Source organism: Pneumocystis jirovecii (genome assembly GCF_001477535.1).
Source record: "Pneumocystis jirovecii RU7 chromosome Unknown supercont1.10, whole genome shotgun sequence".
NCBI lineage: Eukaryota > Fungi > Ascomycota > Pneumocystomycetes > Pneumocystales > Pneumocystaceae > Pneumocystis > Pneumocystis jirovecii.
Window position 1 is genome coordinate 1 of NW_017264784.1, and position 17,080 is coordinate 17,080.

The 17,080-nt window shown below is 22.2% G+C and overlaps 4 protein-coding genes across 4 annotated transcripts; 2 read left to right on the top strand and 2 right to left on the bottom strand.

Moving 5' to 3' along the window:
* Nucleotides 1–495: 495 nt before the first annotated feature.
* Nucleotides 496–1,226, bottom strand: T551_02260 (uncharacterized protein; the record flags this gene model as incomplete). Its single annotated transcript, XM_018374523.1, has 3 exons — nucleotides 496–922; nucleotides 966–1,099; nucleotides 1,140–1,226. The coding sequence occupies 3 exons, from the start codon at nucleotides 1,224–1,226 to the stop codon at nucleotides 496–498; spliced, it is 648 nt and encodes a 215-aa protein (XP_018229095.1).
* A 525-nt stretch (nucleotides 1,227–1,751) lies between these two features.
* T551_02261 (uncharacterized protein) lies at nucleotides 1,752–2,687 on the top strand (the record flags this gene model as incomplete). The annotated part of the gene is made up of 5 exons (XM_018374524.1): nucleotides 1,752–1,916; nucleotides 1,968–2,014; nucleotides 2,057–2,467; nucleotides 2,511–2,579; nucleotides 2,624–2,687. The coding sequence occupies 5 exons, from the start codon at nucleotides 1,752–1,754 to the stop codon at nucleotides 2,685–2,687; spliced, it is 756 nt and encodes a 251-aa protein (XP_018229096.1).
* Nucleotides 2,688–9,364: 6,677 nt separating this feature from the next.
* Nucleotides 9,365–11,128, top strand: T551_02262 (uncharacterized protein; the record flags this gene model as incomplete). The annotated part of the gene is made up of 3 exons (XM_018374525.1): nucleotides 9,365–9,434; nucleotides 9,475–9,514; nucleotides 9,568–11,128. 3 exons carry the CDS (start codon nucleotides 9,365–9,367, stop codon nucleotides 11,126–11,128), a joined length of 1,671 nt encoding a protein of 556 aa, XP_018229097.1.
* Nucleotides 11,129–11,820: 692 nt separating this feature from the next.
* On the bottom strand, nucleotides 11,821–13,092 carry T551_02263 (uncharacterized protein; the record flags this gene model as incomplete). The annotated part of the gene is made up of 3 exons (XM_018374526.1): nucleotides 11,821–12,889; nucleotides 12,943–12,982; nucleotides 13,023–13,092. 3 exons carry the CDS (start codon nucleotides 13,090–13,092, stop codon nucleotides 11,821–11,823), a joined length of 1,179 nt encoding a protein of 392 aa, XP_018229098.1.
* Nucleotides 13,093–17,080: the final 3,988 nt, after the last annotated feature.

Below are 17,080 nucleotides of genomic sequence, written 5' to 3' on the forward strand. Positions count from 1 at the left end.
AAAAAAAAAAAAAACATTAAAAATTACAATTTATAATCATAGAGATATTTGATATATATAGATTAATAAATATAAGTTAATAAATATAAGAAATTGTTAATAGATTCTACTACACTATTTTTGTTGCGTTTTATAATTAATATTTTAAAAATACAAAAAATGTTCAATATTAATCTAGAAATAATTAAAATACTAAGACCGAGATATTCTAAACGCATAAATATTAATAATTGAACTAAATTTAGTTTTTATAAAATAAATTAGAAAAATCGAAATCTTAAAATTATTAACCATAAAACACATTTGTATAATTTTTATTTATAAACCTTGTATAATTATCTTTCAAAAATACATATAGTAATTTATTTTAATTACTAATAAAATTAATTTTTAAAATTTACTATTTATTAATTTACCTCTTATTCTCAAATATTAGGCTTTAATGACTAATAATGTTAAAGCACAGGGCTGACCACCTTTATTTATTTATTTATGTTAATCATTTAATAGATCCTCATTGCTTACTATCAATTCTTCTAATTCTTCATTCTCTACTTCTTCACCTTTATATTCACTTCCTTCGTCATCACATGTGTCATCGTAATACTCATAATCATGATTTATGTCAGCTTCAACTGTTTCAGCTCCATCTTCTGTTTTCATTTTCTTGCTAATATGTTCATCTTTAACTTCAATACATGTAGGTGAATCTTTATCTGATTTCATTGCATTTTTTTTTTCTTTAACAATTACTTCATGCACTAGATATTCATTAGTATATAAAAGATAAAGGCAAGTATTACATTTAAGTTCCTCTATCATTCTAGGGATAAATGAATCAAATTCAATGTTTTCCATTGCTTTTATAACATCTGAAGGAAGAATTACTTTTCTTGATGAGACTTTAGAGAGTTCAAATGCACTAAAGTTATTAGAAAGTGATAATGAATATTATTAAAAAAAACGTAGAAGAAAGATAGCTGATAAAAACAGATGATCCTCTCATTAAAGCTGTTACTGCATCTTTTTGAATATTTGTATGTTCCGGAATTACTTTTTTTACTAATTTTAGGACAGCAGTCCTAGGAAGGCTCAAATCCTAAAATATATTAATTTTAATAACTTATAAACGGATTTACATCTATAGAAACTGTTGCCTTTTTTTTCTTAGAAACTGGTGTTGAACGTGATTTTGATTGTTTTGATGTACTTTTTTTGCTAGTCATAGAATTCTGAATCAATTTTATATTAAGTTAATTTTTGTTTTTTAAAAAATTTTTCTTTTCGAAGTACTTTGTGCTTTAAAATTATGAAAAATTATAAAATTATATACATTATGTACAATATGTACAACAATAATTTAACCTCTTTTTTAATTTTTTCAATTTTAAATTATATTATTATACTTTTTTTATTTTACTGATCTATGTTTTTTTTAAAAAAAATTATATATTCTTGTAATAATATTCATTTAAAAATAGTAATATTATTATAATTTATTTTTAATAATATTTCATTTATATTTTAAATTAATTTATTTTTTGTTTTATATTTTTTTAATTTTGAGAATAAAATAGAACTTTTACGATTTTTATTAATGAAAGCTTTTCATAATTTTTAAATGTATTTTTGAAAAAATATTTTTTTAATAGAATATTATTAATTTCTTTAGAAATATTTAAGACTATTACATCAATATAATTAAAAAAAAAACATCATTATCAAAAATATTCAACTATATTGACAATATAATGCCAGTACTTTCAAATATTATTTGCAATCAACCTAAGCCTACAAACCAAGAAGATCAATTGATGTATCAGTCAGAGGATAGTGAATCTTCAAAAGAAGAATTGTCATTGAAAAGCTCAACATATGTTCAGCCATCATTTGAGAAAGAATTATCTACAATGAGGGTAAAATATTTATATTTTTATACATTATAATAGTTAATTACAAATCTACAGTTGTCTACATTACATACCTCTTTTTTACGTTCAGGTGCTTCTTTTATGTAAATTAACATTATATTTTTTAAATACTCATTAATAATTAGAGGTACACAACAATCTGGAAGAGCTTTATATGAAGTATCAGTGGATTTTCAGTATGTAGACCCTAAAGAATCATTTTTGTGCGGATATCTTCATATTCAAGGCTTAACCAAAGATAATTCATCTTTGACGACATATTTTGAAGGGGAAATTATTGGTTCAAAATATGGCTTTATTACCAAGCACCCAGAATGGGGGTCTACTGAAAAAATTGATCTTCAGCATTGGATAAGGTTTCAAGCTTTTAGACCATTTGCAAAAAATATTAAAAAGCCGGAATTCAAATATAAATATGAATTGTTTAAAGATCATGTTTTTATGAGATGGAAAGAAATGCATATAGTTTCTGATAATAACAACGAGCCAATGTCAGATTATAGTATGGCTCTTAATGGGATTAGTTATGCTGGCTTGTAAGATTTTTTTTGATGTTTAAACAATCTAATATTTTTCTAGTTATTATATATGTTTTCAGCAGTCTGTAGGAAGTATATCAGGGATATATTACCATAAAAATTCTGAGCAGTAAAGTAAATTACTTAGTATTTTTAAACTAATTTTAAAAATAGATTTCAACAACTTACTCTTCAACATGATGGTAATAGGACTTTTTCTATATTTGAATTCAGATAATTGTTTTTTCTTTTTTTGAATTATATATATTTTTGTTTTAAGATAAAATTCTTAGACAAAAATATTTTATTTTTGTTTTTTTTTTTTAGTTAATTTTTTCTTTTAATTATTTTTTTTATTTAAATTGCTAAGAAAATATTTTGATTTTTTTATTGAAATTCTGATTATTTGTATTTGTAAGCTTTGAGTTTTTCTAAGAGAATAATTTATTTTATATATTAAATTCTGAAATTATATATTGTTTCATTAATAATTATAATACTCATTAGTATTAATATTATATTTTTTATGATTATTAATTATATTAAAATATTAAATATAAATTAAAAAATATCATAAATTTCACTTTAAGACCACAAAAAATATATATTTGTTTAAATAAAAAATCAATTTTTTTACAATACATGCTTATTATTTAAAATTTTCTTTTAATTATACTGTTAATTATAAAAAAATCAATTATTTTAAAATTTTACATTTAAATAAAATAAAAAAAGTTAAAAATGTTTTATTTTCTATTATATATGAATAATATAATTAAACTATCCCCTTTTTTATTTTAACTAAAATAACAATTCAAATTCTTATTTAATATAATAACCCTAATATCAATAAAACTATTCTTCATTGTTAATGTTAAATTTTTAAATTAAATTATAATAAATATTAAGCTTTTAAGAAATATTTATTGCCAAAAATAAAATATATTATAGTAATATAAAAAATATAATTAATATTTAAATATTAGAAACTAAATAAGTTATATAAATACTGTGAAGATTAAATTATATATTGGTATATTCTCTAATAATGAATATTATCTTAATAGAAAGCAAATTTTATTAAAAAAATAAAAAAAAATTAATAAATCATCGTTTATATTATTATACTTAAATATATTGAATCTATAAAAGAAAATAGGTCAAATATAATTTTAAATGAAATAAAATTGGCAAAAATATATTAGAAATATTAAAAGCTAATATTTTTTAAGAATATAAAATACATAAAGAATAATACCTTACTATTTTTAATCTACATTTATCAAAAAGTTCAAAAAATCTTTTTTTAAAAAATATCAAAACCAATAATATGAATAAAAGGCTATCTTTGTTTACTATCTTTTTAACTTAAATGTTTTCAGATTAGAAAAATCGGATTAACATAATATAAATGAGAAAAATTTTTAGATGATACTTTTTTGACTTTAATCGTTTAGAAAAATAATGATACAAAACATCTCTAAATAAATATTGCAATGAATTAAAGAAAGATAATGTAAATATAAAAAATATACATCTTTGGTTGAAAGATATTTCTAGAAGTAAAAAATATATCTACAGGTTTAATAGTTAAATTAATTAAAAATGCAAAACTATTAACTTAGTCTTAAAAATTATTTGTTCAAAAAATCAAGCGTAAGTTACATATAATCATTAAAAATTATAAATAAAAATATATGTTTTTACGAGTCTCTCATACCTTTAAATAAGCATTTAATATAACATATACTAATTATTAACTAATAAGTATTGTGATTTGGTAAATAAAGTTTTTTAAAAGCCTTAAGAAAAAATGTTTGGAAAAAAGTACTTAGACAGAGTTTTCAAGCTACATAAAGTTTAATATTAAAGATAATATGTTTATATTTAGACATCTTAATTTCATTTTCATATCTAGTTATATGAGAAAATGTTTAAAAAAAGGTCTAAAATTTCCAAAATATTAAAAATGTCTTTAAAAATCCAGAAAATAAAGCATATTTTCGATTATTCAAAAAATATTACGTTTATATCTCAAATTGTAACAATAGTTTTAATCATAACAGACTTATAGAAAGGTATAAGAAAAAAGGAATCATATATCTATATTTAAGGCACCTTTTTGATACAATAAAAGACTTTTTTTGAGAAAATAAATTTCAAAAAAAAATTGAAAAATTAATATTTTATAGCTTTATCACTAAAAAATATAATATAAAAACATACTTAATATTTTGCTAATATTTCATATATATCTATTTTTAAAATAAAGGCTCAGAAAAACAATTACAAAAACAAAATATAATTGTTATATTTTACTGATCAAATGGTTTTAAAAGATACAGATTCCAAAAGAAGAGCAAAAAAAAAGTAAATATGGAAAATAAAACAATATTAAAATAAAAATGTTATATTCTTAAAATAAAAATCCGAAATAAAGATATCAATATAAATTATGATCACGAATTTCTATAGCATACAAAATATTTCCAAATAGTTTTGCAATATCATTTAAAATATATTGCATTGTTATATTTGGATCTAAAATTAATAATTATAAGAAAATTATAGAAGAATAAACAAATAAACAATTACTTATTAAACCGACTGATCATTTATATAACTCAAAAACGGGCTAGCGCAAAGAATTAGTGATAATACTGTTAAATTTGTACAAATCTTTTCAAAATAAGAATGTTTGATATCTCAATGTAAACATTGGATGTTGAGTATCATCCATGAAAAGATTATAATAAGCTAAAAATATAAAAATCATCTATTAGATAATAATGAAGCTTCTGAATACTATAATAAAAAAAATATGCTTATGTTAGTAATTTGAATAAATTAAAAAATATTTTTTTTAAGTATTTTAACAATAAAAATCAAAAATTACGAAAAATATTAAGTTATTTTTTTTACATCTTAGAAATACAAAAAAATTAATTATTATAGCTCCAAATATTTTAAGAAATCGAAAATTTTGTAATAAAATTAACTATGAATAGTCAAGAATTTTAGAAAATTTAACTAAATTTAAAAACATTAATAAAAGAAATTAATAGGAAAAATTTATAGAGATACAACTAAATTAAGGCTATAAAGATTTAGAAAGTTATTAAAAGTTGAAAAAACTAATAAAAGCATAGATGAATTTGACATTTTTAATAAATTTAGAAAAAAATTTAAAAAATCAAATACTAATTTGATAATATTATTTGTTAAAAAACACATAAGAATCAAATAATAAATAAGAAAAGTATAAAAACTAAGAAACTATAAAAGTAGTTAAATATATTATTAAATTGAAAAAAATATATTAATAAATATGGCATAAATCAAAGTTATAAAGAAAAGAACAAAAAAGCTGTCAATATTAAAGTTAATATATCCGAGCTAATTACATATATATTAAATATATAAAGTTGAAAATAATATACAAAACATTATATTGAGTTTAGTTTTTAAAAAGGGTCTCGAACTTAAAATTATTTATAAGTCGAAAAAATATACAGAAAATTAGAGCTATTTAAAATCTATTTAAAAACAATATTGATGATAAACATCGCTGATAACAAGGACACCAATATCAACAGTGATAATAATAATAGTGAAAAGAGAAAACATATTCATAATAATAACAGAATGAAGAATTTACATTAATACATACCACAAGTATATTACTATATGTGTAACGTTAACATATATTAATACTATATATACACCAATACTGATGTTAATTATAATATTAAAAGAATATAAATCTATGAAATTTACATATATCACCGATAAATCTATGGATATAAACCAACTAAAATATTGATAACAAATGAAATATTATAAAAAATACAATAATAATAATAATTATTTTAGTAATTATTTAAAAAATAGATCTTTTAAAAACTTTAGATAACTGTGCATATTTGGAGTTAAAACAAAATGAAAGAAACGAAAGAAAAAAAATATCTGAAGAAAAATAAAAAATTATAATTGTTTTTAATTTTATACTAATTTTTTATGCTTATTCTCTGTTCATTATTTAATTAAATTATATTTCTACTCCAATCTCTTTATAATTTATCAGTTTTCTTTCTTCTCAGAAAGGGTATTTCAAAATAAATCAGTTAGAATATATCAATATATCCCTAATAAAAATTTATTTCAGTTAAATATTAAATTTTATTTATTTTTTTGAAAAACATTTATTCTTTTATAATCTACAATCAAAATCATAGTTAAAAATCACATAAATTATGAAATTTATAAAAACATACTACATAAATAAATCAACATTTATCTTATGTTTTAAGGATATTTTAAAATATAACTAAAGACTCTAAACATTTTTGGCATAAAAATGTTTTTAATTCTTTTTATACATAAAAAAGATTATAATATAAACAAAGAAAAAATCTTTACAAAAAAATACTAATAACTATCATTTTTAAAGTATATTTAGATTAATTTAATTCTTTATATTTTTTTAAGTATTTTTTATGTTACAATTAACTGAAAATAGAATTATTAAATCTAAATTAGCAATAGTGTCAAATAATTAAAGTAAAAGTGGAAAAAATGATAAAAAGATAAAATTCAAACTAAGTAATTTTTGCTTTTAATTTTAGAAGATTTAAACAAAGAAATAGAAAAAATAAGAACCGGCTAAAAAAATAAATCTAAGTCCAAATAAAGTAAACTTAAAACTTTAAATGATAGACATAAAGTGTAAGAATTTTATAAAAATTTGAAGAATAATGATTTCAAAGAATTTACTAATTTTGAGATGACACTAAAATATCCTTAAAATCATTATAAGTAAATAGTGAATATATGAAAATAAACAATGGTACTTATTTTAAAGAATAAATATTATGGTAAGGTACATTAGAATTCAGGAAATTTGGTTGAATTTACATAGAAAAATTATAAACGATTAAGACAAATCTTAAAATTAAAAATTGTTTTTTTAAATTGAATAAAAAATAAACAAATGAAAAAATATACTTATGAAAAGAACTTAAAGAGCTTTTTGGAGTGACAGAAATAAACTGCTATTCTAGAAAAATAAATCAATAATTTAATTAAAAACACTGCCAGTTAAAGGGCATCTTTTACTTATATTATTTTACTTTTACACGCTAAATAAAACAATAATTATAAATATAAATATAAAAGGTCTAAAGATAAATTCAAGGGAAAAAACTATATACATATTGTGAGGATTATCTTTTAATTAAAACGCTATTTATTATAACTATACAAAGAATAGACTTAAAGAATCTTTAAAACAGTAGTAAAAGACCGTCTTTTTAAAGGCGTTATTCTAGAAACTAAATATTGGTGTTATAAATCCAATGAGTTTTTAGAAATAATATTAAAAGTTAAAAGAATATGTAAAGAATTGACGGAATATATGATATAGTTGGTAATAAAATAAAAAACATCTAGTAATCTAAACATTTGGCTATTAAAGGGATCAAGATTTTTAAGATTATATGAAAAATATTTTTTAAAGAAAAAAACAAAACCATCATCAGGTCAAATGGATTATCAAAAAGATGGACGATGAAAGTAATATAACTAAATTTTATTTTTAAAAAGATTTCTTAAGTTCTAAAAAAACATTCAGAAGCTTGAGGATATATATTGTACAAAGAAATGAGTATATCGACTACTAAATTATTAAAGAATAAAATATATTAGGTATTTTCCAATCTAACATTATTAAATAAGCATAAAAAATATTAAAACCTTAATAAATTAATATTAAAAATTAAGTAAATATTATCTGCATTATTGCTTACAAAATTATGGTATATATGAAGAATCAATAGAACGTTAAAAACTGATAAAAGCTTTAAAAATAATCAATATCTTTAAAGACACTAATAAAATAGCAAGATTAAAAGTATTATAATTCTTTTTAACATATAATATTATGTTAACCTAATAGTTAAAGGAGAACATAGAAACATTAATAAACACTCGAGTCTGAAAGATTATTACAGAAATTTCAACAGAACTTTTATATTGTAGAAAAATGATATTGCTAAAACTAACATAAACTTCAGAATCGACACCTCTAGCAATTTTTTTGGATGAGCTGAAAAATAATACGTGGTGTTATTAACCTAATTCACGGGATTCACAGAAAAATTAAGCAAAGGAATAAGTCTTTTTAAGAGCTCAACATAATAAAGTTCTACAGAAAAATATTAGTATTATTTTGTTAGTCTCTAAAATATTAAATAATGAAGATAATTATAGTCGATGATAGAACTAAGTAACTAAATAATGCTATCTTCATTTCATTTGGAATAATTAGAAAAAAAATATTATATTAGGTTTTTAAAACTGATACTTAAAAACATATATATAGCTTTTAAATTACGATCTTAAAGATATAAAACAGTGCATCCTAAATATAATAGCTTTATCCGGAACTATAAAGGAGTAAACTATATAATTTTAAATAGACTATACATATTTTAATTCAAATACGGGGCTTTATATTTTAGTATTAAACTAGAATTTAATTATACTTTAGGTAAACTTTAGTTTTATAAGTCTTTAGGCTCTACTAATTTTTTTAGTTAAATAGACTTAATATATTAAATAAAAATAATACATAAATTAATATAAATCACTGTTAAGATACATGAGTTACAGAATATATCATTAAGTTCATACGATTTAGAATGTTCAAAATTAATAGTTTTTAAAAAAATAATTTTTTTATGAAAACTCTAAAAAGTAATATGCTTATTTTATAGCATCAGACTAATTATTATATGGATATTTACTTTTTTTTTTAAGTACCGAAATTCACATGATTTTTTCATTTTAAATATAATTTTAAAAATTTCGCATCGTCTTTAAATAACCAAAAGCAAGGTTCTTGCTTTCATTTAATCCATGAAAGCCCTTGTATTTTCTCTTTTTTTTTGCGCAGCATCTGTTTTTTCAAGGAGCGTTGATACTTCCAGTTAGATTTCTCTTTTTTTTTTTGTAATTTAACTTTTTAGAGCATCTTAGTAGAAGATCTGGATTAAAGACTGATTTAGAGTATGAACTCCTTAATGTGCACCATATGTTAGTCATTAATGAGTTATATTTAGTGAATTAGTTCTTCAGTCTATATTTTTTTCAGGTTATGATTGCAACAGATACCGTAAATCGTTATGTATGTCATGGTATCGGCAATATGGTGGCTCCAAAGGATTGGGTAGCCAAATGAATACGTATTGTGGAAGATATGGTGCTATTAACTGTGATGAAATTTACGAGCAACTTGAGCAAAAAGCCGAAGAACTTGAAGAAACGTTATCAGAATTAAGGCATCCTACAACCACTCAATGTCATCACTTTGCAGGACTATGTTTATTTTTAAAACCTCTTTTTCCTGAGCTTGAAGATGCTTGCAACAAATTTGGAGCTAGATGTTATATGCAAACACGTCATGATGCAGCAGTTGGTGTTCTTTTAAAAGGGCTTACTGGTAAAATGGATACACCAGAGAATTGTAGAAATGCATTAGGAAGTCTTTGCCTCTACCTTTCTGGACTTTTTCCGGAACTAAGATCTTTATGTCTATTTTGGCCCGGTACATGCACTCATCTTAAGAAAATTGCAGATGAGCAATGTCAAAATCTTGAAAATGAATTAGAAGCTGTATCAGGTGAAAATTCCAGTGAAGAAAAATGTCAATTAGTTGGAGAATGTTCTCACGTTTCAGGTAATTGTAATGATCAGGTGAAGGCAGACTGTCAAGAACTTACTACAGCATGTGCAAAGAATAAACATGCAAAACGTTCACAATTAGACGAAATTCCACATACAAATAAGACTTTGGTGGAAGGTGTTTTCAATAAAACACTTGAAGAGACAAGCGTTTTTATACAAGTTCATGAAGCAGTTAGTGAAGAACCACATGATCCTTCATTAGCTCTTATGCTTTTGGGTGAAAATGGTCATCATCGTCATCATCATCGTCACCTTGAATCTCAATGTCATCGGCATTTAAACAACTGTTCTCTTTACGATACTGATCCACTTATCAATGAGTTATGTACAAATGGCCATGAAAATTCTAAAGGAGAAGAAGCTTGTCACAAGTTTCCACATAGACTCACTCGGCCTAGCAATGGTTATCTTGCTAATCTTACGAACTTTTTTTCTCAAGGAGGATCTGTTTTAGGAGATACTGATCCTTTCTCTCGTTTATATTCTGCTAATGTTGATGTGAGTGAATGTGAATATGTTTATGGACTGTGCTATTTTTTTGGTCATTATGGAGGCAAACATATTCAAGATGAATGTATTAAATATACAGCACATTGTTATGAAACTTCATTAGCAAAAGCAGCTCTTGAACATATATTGGGTAAAGATTACAATGATTATTCTAGCTTAACAAGTGATTCGCAATATTGTCAAAAACAACTAGCCAATAACTGTAAAAAAATACCTCCTTCAGATTTATTTGGACTCTATTATTGTCTAAAACTTGATTCTACATGTGATACTTTAGAAAGTGTTTCTGAATCCCTATATCAAGAGTCGGAAGACTCGGAAAATGGTCTCTTAGAAGAGGGTCCTTCAGAAAATGATGAGCCTTCAGATGATGATAAACCTTCAGATGATGGATCCTCAAATGGAGAGCCACCGAAAATTGATTAATTTCCTAAAAATGATGAACACGCGAATTAGATTTTGCATTAAATTTCATTTTGCTTTGTTTTTTGCGGAATACTTGAGCATTTAAGTTTTGTTTGATCATGTATATTCTATAAAAGCAAATGTGTTTTTTTAATGGTAGTCTTATATATTAAGCTTATGAGCTTCTAATTAAGGAACAAATAAAAATGTATAATGATTTTAAGATGTATTTTTTAGATTTAATTTTCAAAAGTATGTAATATGGGGAAAAAATGTGAAAAAATATAAAAGATAATGTAGAATTTTAGAAACTTAATGTTAAAATACATAAAATAAACTTGTAAATATTTTTATAAATAAAAAAATAAAAATCTTCAGAACTTGAAAACGTAGTTTAAAATAAATATATTGAATTTATATACCGAATTTAAAAAAAGCTTTTAGTCGATAAGCACCTTCAAAATTAATAAATGGCAATTATAAAGAAAATAAACAAAAATTCATACTTTCAGAGGAAATATCCCCTAATAATGTCGATGTTTACAATAATCTAAGGAACCTATATTGTCAGAAGTATGACAAAACGATTAAGAAAGCTTTTTTAACAACTAAGAAAAATTTAAGAAATTAAAAAAAATATTATTTGAAATTAGACAAGAAAAGAAGCAAATTGATGAAAAATAATGCAAAAATGTTTCAATATTAAGTATACATCATATCTCTGAAAAAAATAAATGATAACTATAAAGATAACCATTGCTAGGCCGAGTGAGTCTATGTGGAAACTTGTGACAAGCTTCTTCTCCTTTAGAATTTTCATGGCCATTTGTACATAACTCATTGATAAGTGGATCAGTATCGTAAAGAGAACAGTTGTTTAAATGCCGATGACATTGAGATTCAAGGTGACGATGATGATGACGATGATGACCATTTTCACCCAAAAGCATAAGAGCTAATGAAGGATCATGTGGTTCTTCACTAACTGCTTCATGAACTTGTATAAAAACGCTTGTCTCTTCAAGTGTTTTATTGAAAACACCTTCCACCAAAGTCTTATTTGTATGTGGAATTTCGTCTAATTGTGAACGTTTTGCATGTTTATTCTTTGCACATGCTGTAGTAAGTTCTTGACAGTCTGCCTTCACCTGATCATTACAATTACCTGAAACGTGAGAACATTCTCCAACTAATTGACATTTTTCTTCACTGGAATTTTCACCTGATACAGCTTCTAATTCATTTTCAAGATTTTGACATTGCTCATCTGCAATTTTCTTAAGATGAGTGCATGTACCGGGCCAAAATAGACATAAAGATCTTAGTTCCGGAAAAAGTCCAGAAAGGTAGAGGCAAAGACTTCCTAATGCATTTCTACAATTCTCTGGTGTATCCATTTTACCAGTAAGCCCTTTTAAAAGAACACCAACTGCTGCATCATGACGTGTTTGCATATAACATCTAGCTCCAAATTTGTTGCAAGCATCTTCAAGCTCAGGAAAAAGAGGTTTTAAAAATAAACATAGTCCTGCAAAGTGATGACATTGAGTGGTTGTAGGATGCCTTAATTCTGATAACGTTTCTTCAAGTTCTTCGGCTTTTTGCTCAAGTTGCTCGTAAATTTCATCACAGTTAATAGCACCATATCTTCCACAATACGTATTCATTTGGCTACCCAATCCTTTGGAGCCACCATATTGCCGATACCATGACATACATAACGATTTACGGTATCTGTTGCAATCATAACCTGAAAAAAATATAGACTGAAGAACTAATTCACTAAATATAACTCATTAATGACTAACATATGGTGCACATTAAGGAGTTCATACTCTAAATCAGTCTTTAATCCAGATCTTCTACTAAGATGCTCTAAAAAGTTAAATTACAAAAAAAAAAAGAGAAATCTAACTGGAAGTATCAACGCTCCTTGAAAAAACAGATGCTGCGCAAAAAAAAAGAGAAAATACAAGGGCTTTCATGGATTAAATGAAAGCAAGAACCTTGCTTTTGGTTATTTAAAGACGATGCGAAATTTTTAAAATTATATTTAAAATGAAAAAATCATGTGAATTTCGGTACTTAAAAAAAAAAGTAAATATCCATATAATAATTAGTCTGATGCTATAAAATAAGCATATTACTTTTTAGAGTTTTCATAAAAAAATTATTTTTTTAAAAACTATTAATTTTGAACATTCTAAATCGTATGAACTTAATGATATATTCTGTAACTCATGTATCTTAACAGTGATTTATATTAATTTATGTATTATTTTTATTTAATATATTAAGTCTATTTAACTAAAAAAATTAGTAGAGCCTAAAGACTTATAAAACTAAAGTTTACCTAAAGTATAATTAAATTCTAGTTTAATACTAAAATATAAAGCCCCGTATTTGAATTAAAATATGTATAGTCTATTTAAAATTATATAGTTTACTCCTTTATAGTTCCGGATAAAGCTATTATATTTAGGATGCACTGTTTTATATCTTTAAGATCGTAATTTAAAAGCTATATATATGTTTTTAAGTATCAGTTTTAAAAACCTAATATAATATTTTTTTTCTAATTATTCCAAATGAAATGAAGATAGCATTATTTAGTTACTTAGTTCTATCATCGACTATAATTATCTTCATTATTTAATATTTTAGAGACTAACAAAATAATACTAATATTTTTCTGTAGAACTTTATTATGTTGAGCTCTTAAAAAGACTTATTCCTTTGCTTAATTTTTCTGTGAATCCCGTGAATTAGGTTAATAACACCACGTATTATTTTTCAGCTCATCCAAAAAAATTGCTAGAGGTGTCGATTCTGAAGTTTATGTTAGTTTTAGCAATATCATTTTTCTACAATATAAAAGTTCTGTTGAAATTTCTGTAATAATCTTTCAGACTCGAGTGTTTATTAATGTTTCTATGTTCTCCTTTAACTATTAGGTTAACATAATATTATATGTTAAAAAGAATTATAATACTTTTAATCTTGCTATTTTATTAGTGTCTTTAAAGATATTGATTATTTTTAAAGCTTTTATCAGTTTTTAACGTTCTATTGATTCTTCATATATACCATAATTTTGTAAGCAATAATGCAGATAATATTTACTTAATTTTTAATATTAATTTATTAAGGTTTTAATATTTTTTATGCTTATTTAATAATGTTAGATTGGAAAATACCTAATATATTTTATTCTTTAATAATTTAGTAGTCGATATACTCATTTCTTTGTACAATATATATCCTCAAGCTTCTGAATGTTTTTTTAGAACTTAAGAAATCTTTTTAAAAATAAAATTTAGTTATATTACTTTCATCGTCCATCTTTTTGATAATCCATTTGACCTGATGATGGTTTTGTTTTTTTCTTTAAAAAATATTTTTCATATAATCTTAAAAATCTTGATCCCTTTAATAGCCAAATGTTTAGATTACTAGATGTTTTTTATTTTATTACCAACTATATCATATATTCCGTCAATTCTTTACATATTCTTTTAACTTTTAATATTATTTCTAAAAACTCATTGGATTTATAACACCAATATTTAGTTTCTAGAATAACGCCTTTAAAAAGACGGTCTTTTACTACTGTTTTAAAGATTCTTTAAGTCTATTCTTTGTATAGTTATAATAAATAGCGTTTTAATTAAAAGATAATCCTCACAATATGTATATAGTTTTTTCCCTTGAATTTATCTTTAGACCTTTTATATTTATATTTATAATTATTGTTTTATTTAGCGTGTAAAAGTAAAATAATATAAGTAAAAGATGCCCTTTAACTGGCAGTGTTTTTAATTAAATTATTGATTTATTTTTCTAGAATAGCAGTTTATTTCTGTCACTCCAAAAAGCTCTTTAAGTTCTTTTCATAAGTATATTTTTTCATTTGTTTATTTTTTATTCAATTTAAAAAAACAATTTTTAATTTTAAGATTTGTCTTAATCGTTTATAATTTTTCTATGTAAATTCAACCAAATTTCCTGAATTCTAATGTACCTTACCATAATATTTATTCTTTAAAATAAGTACCATTGTTTATTTTCATATATTCACTATTTACTTATAATGATTTTAAGGATATTTTAGTGTCATCTCAAAATTAGTAAATTCTTTGAAATCATTATTCTTCAAATTTTTATAAAATTCTTACACTTTATGTCTATCATTTAAAGTTTTAAGTTTACTTTATTTGGACTTAGATTTATTTTTTTAGCCGGTTCTTATTTTTTCTATTTCTTTGTTTAAATCTTCTAAAATTAAAAGCAAAAATTACTTAGTTTGAATTTTATCTTTTTATCATTTTTTCCACTTTTACTTTAATTATTTGACACTATTGCTAATTTAGATTTAATAATTCTATTTTCAGTTAATTGTAACATAAAAAATACTTAAAAAAATATAAAGAATTAAATTAATCTAAATATACTTTAAAAATGATAGTTATTAGTATTTTTTTGTAAAGATTTTTTCTTTGTTTATATTATAATCTTTTTTATGTATAAAAAGAATTAAAAACATTTTTATGCCAAAAATGTTTAGAGTCTTTAGTTATATTTTAAAATATCCTTAAAACATAAGATAAATGTTGATTTATTTATGTAGTATGTTTTTATAAATTTCATAATTTATGTGATTTTTAACTATGATTTTGATTGTAGATTATAAAAGAATAAATGTTTTTCAAAAAAATAAATAAAATTTAATATTTAACTGAAATAAATTTTTATTAGGGATATATTGATATATTCTAACTGATTTATTTTGAAATACCCTTTCTGAGAAGAAAGAAAACTGATAAATTATAAAGAGATTGGAGTAGAAATATAATTTAATTAAATAATGAACAGAGAATAAGCATAAAAAATTAGTATAAAATTAAAAACAATTATAATTTTTTATTTTTCTTCAGATATTTTTTTTCTTTCGTTTCTTTCATTTTGTTTTAACTCCAAATATGCACAGTTATCTAAAGTTTTTAAAAGATCTATTTTTTAAATAATTACTAAAATAATTATTATTATTATTGTATTTTTTATAATATTTCATTTGTTATCAATATTTTAGTTGGTTTATATCCATAGATTTATCGGTGATATATGTAAATTTCATAGATTTATATTCTTTTAATATTATAATTAACATCAGTATTGGTGTATATATAGTATTAATATATGTTAACGTTACACATATAGTAATATACTTGTGGTATGTATTAATGTAAATTCTTCATTCTGTTATTATTATGAATATGTTTTCTCTTTTCACTATTATTATTATCACTGTTGATATTGGTGTCCTTGTTATCAGCGATGTTTATCATCAATATTGTTTTTAAATAGATTTTAAATAGCTCTAATTTTCTGTATATTTTTTCGACTTATAAATAATTTTAAGTTCGAGACCCTTTTTAAAAACTAAACTCAATATAATGTTTTGTATATTATTTTCAACTTTATATATTTAATATATATGTAATTAGCTCGGATATATTAACTTTAATATTGACAGCTTTTTTGTTCTTTTCTTTATAACTTTGATTTATGCCATATTTATTAATATATTTTTTTCAATTTAATAATATATTTAACTACTTTTATAGTTTCTTAGTTTTTATACTTTTCTTATTTATTATTTGATTCTTATGTGTTTTTTAACAAATAATATTATCAAATTAGTATTTGATTTTTTAAATTTTTTTCTAAATTTATTAAAAATGTCAAATTCATCTATGCTTTTATTAGTTTTTTCAACTTTTAATAACTTTCTAAATCTTTATAGCCTTAATTTAGTTGTATCTCTATAAATTTTTCCTATTAATTTCTTTTATTAATGTTTTTAAATTTAGTTAAATTTTCTAAAATTCTTGACTATTCATAGTTAATTTTATTACAAAATTTTCGATTTCTTAAAATATTTGGAGCTATAATAATTAATTTTTTTGTATTTCT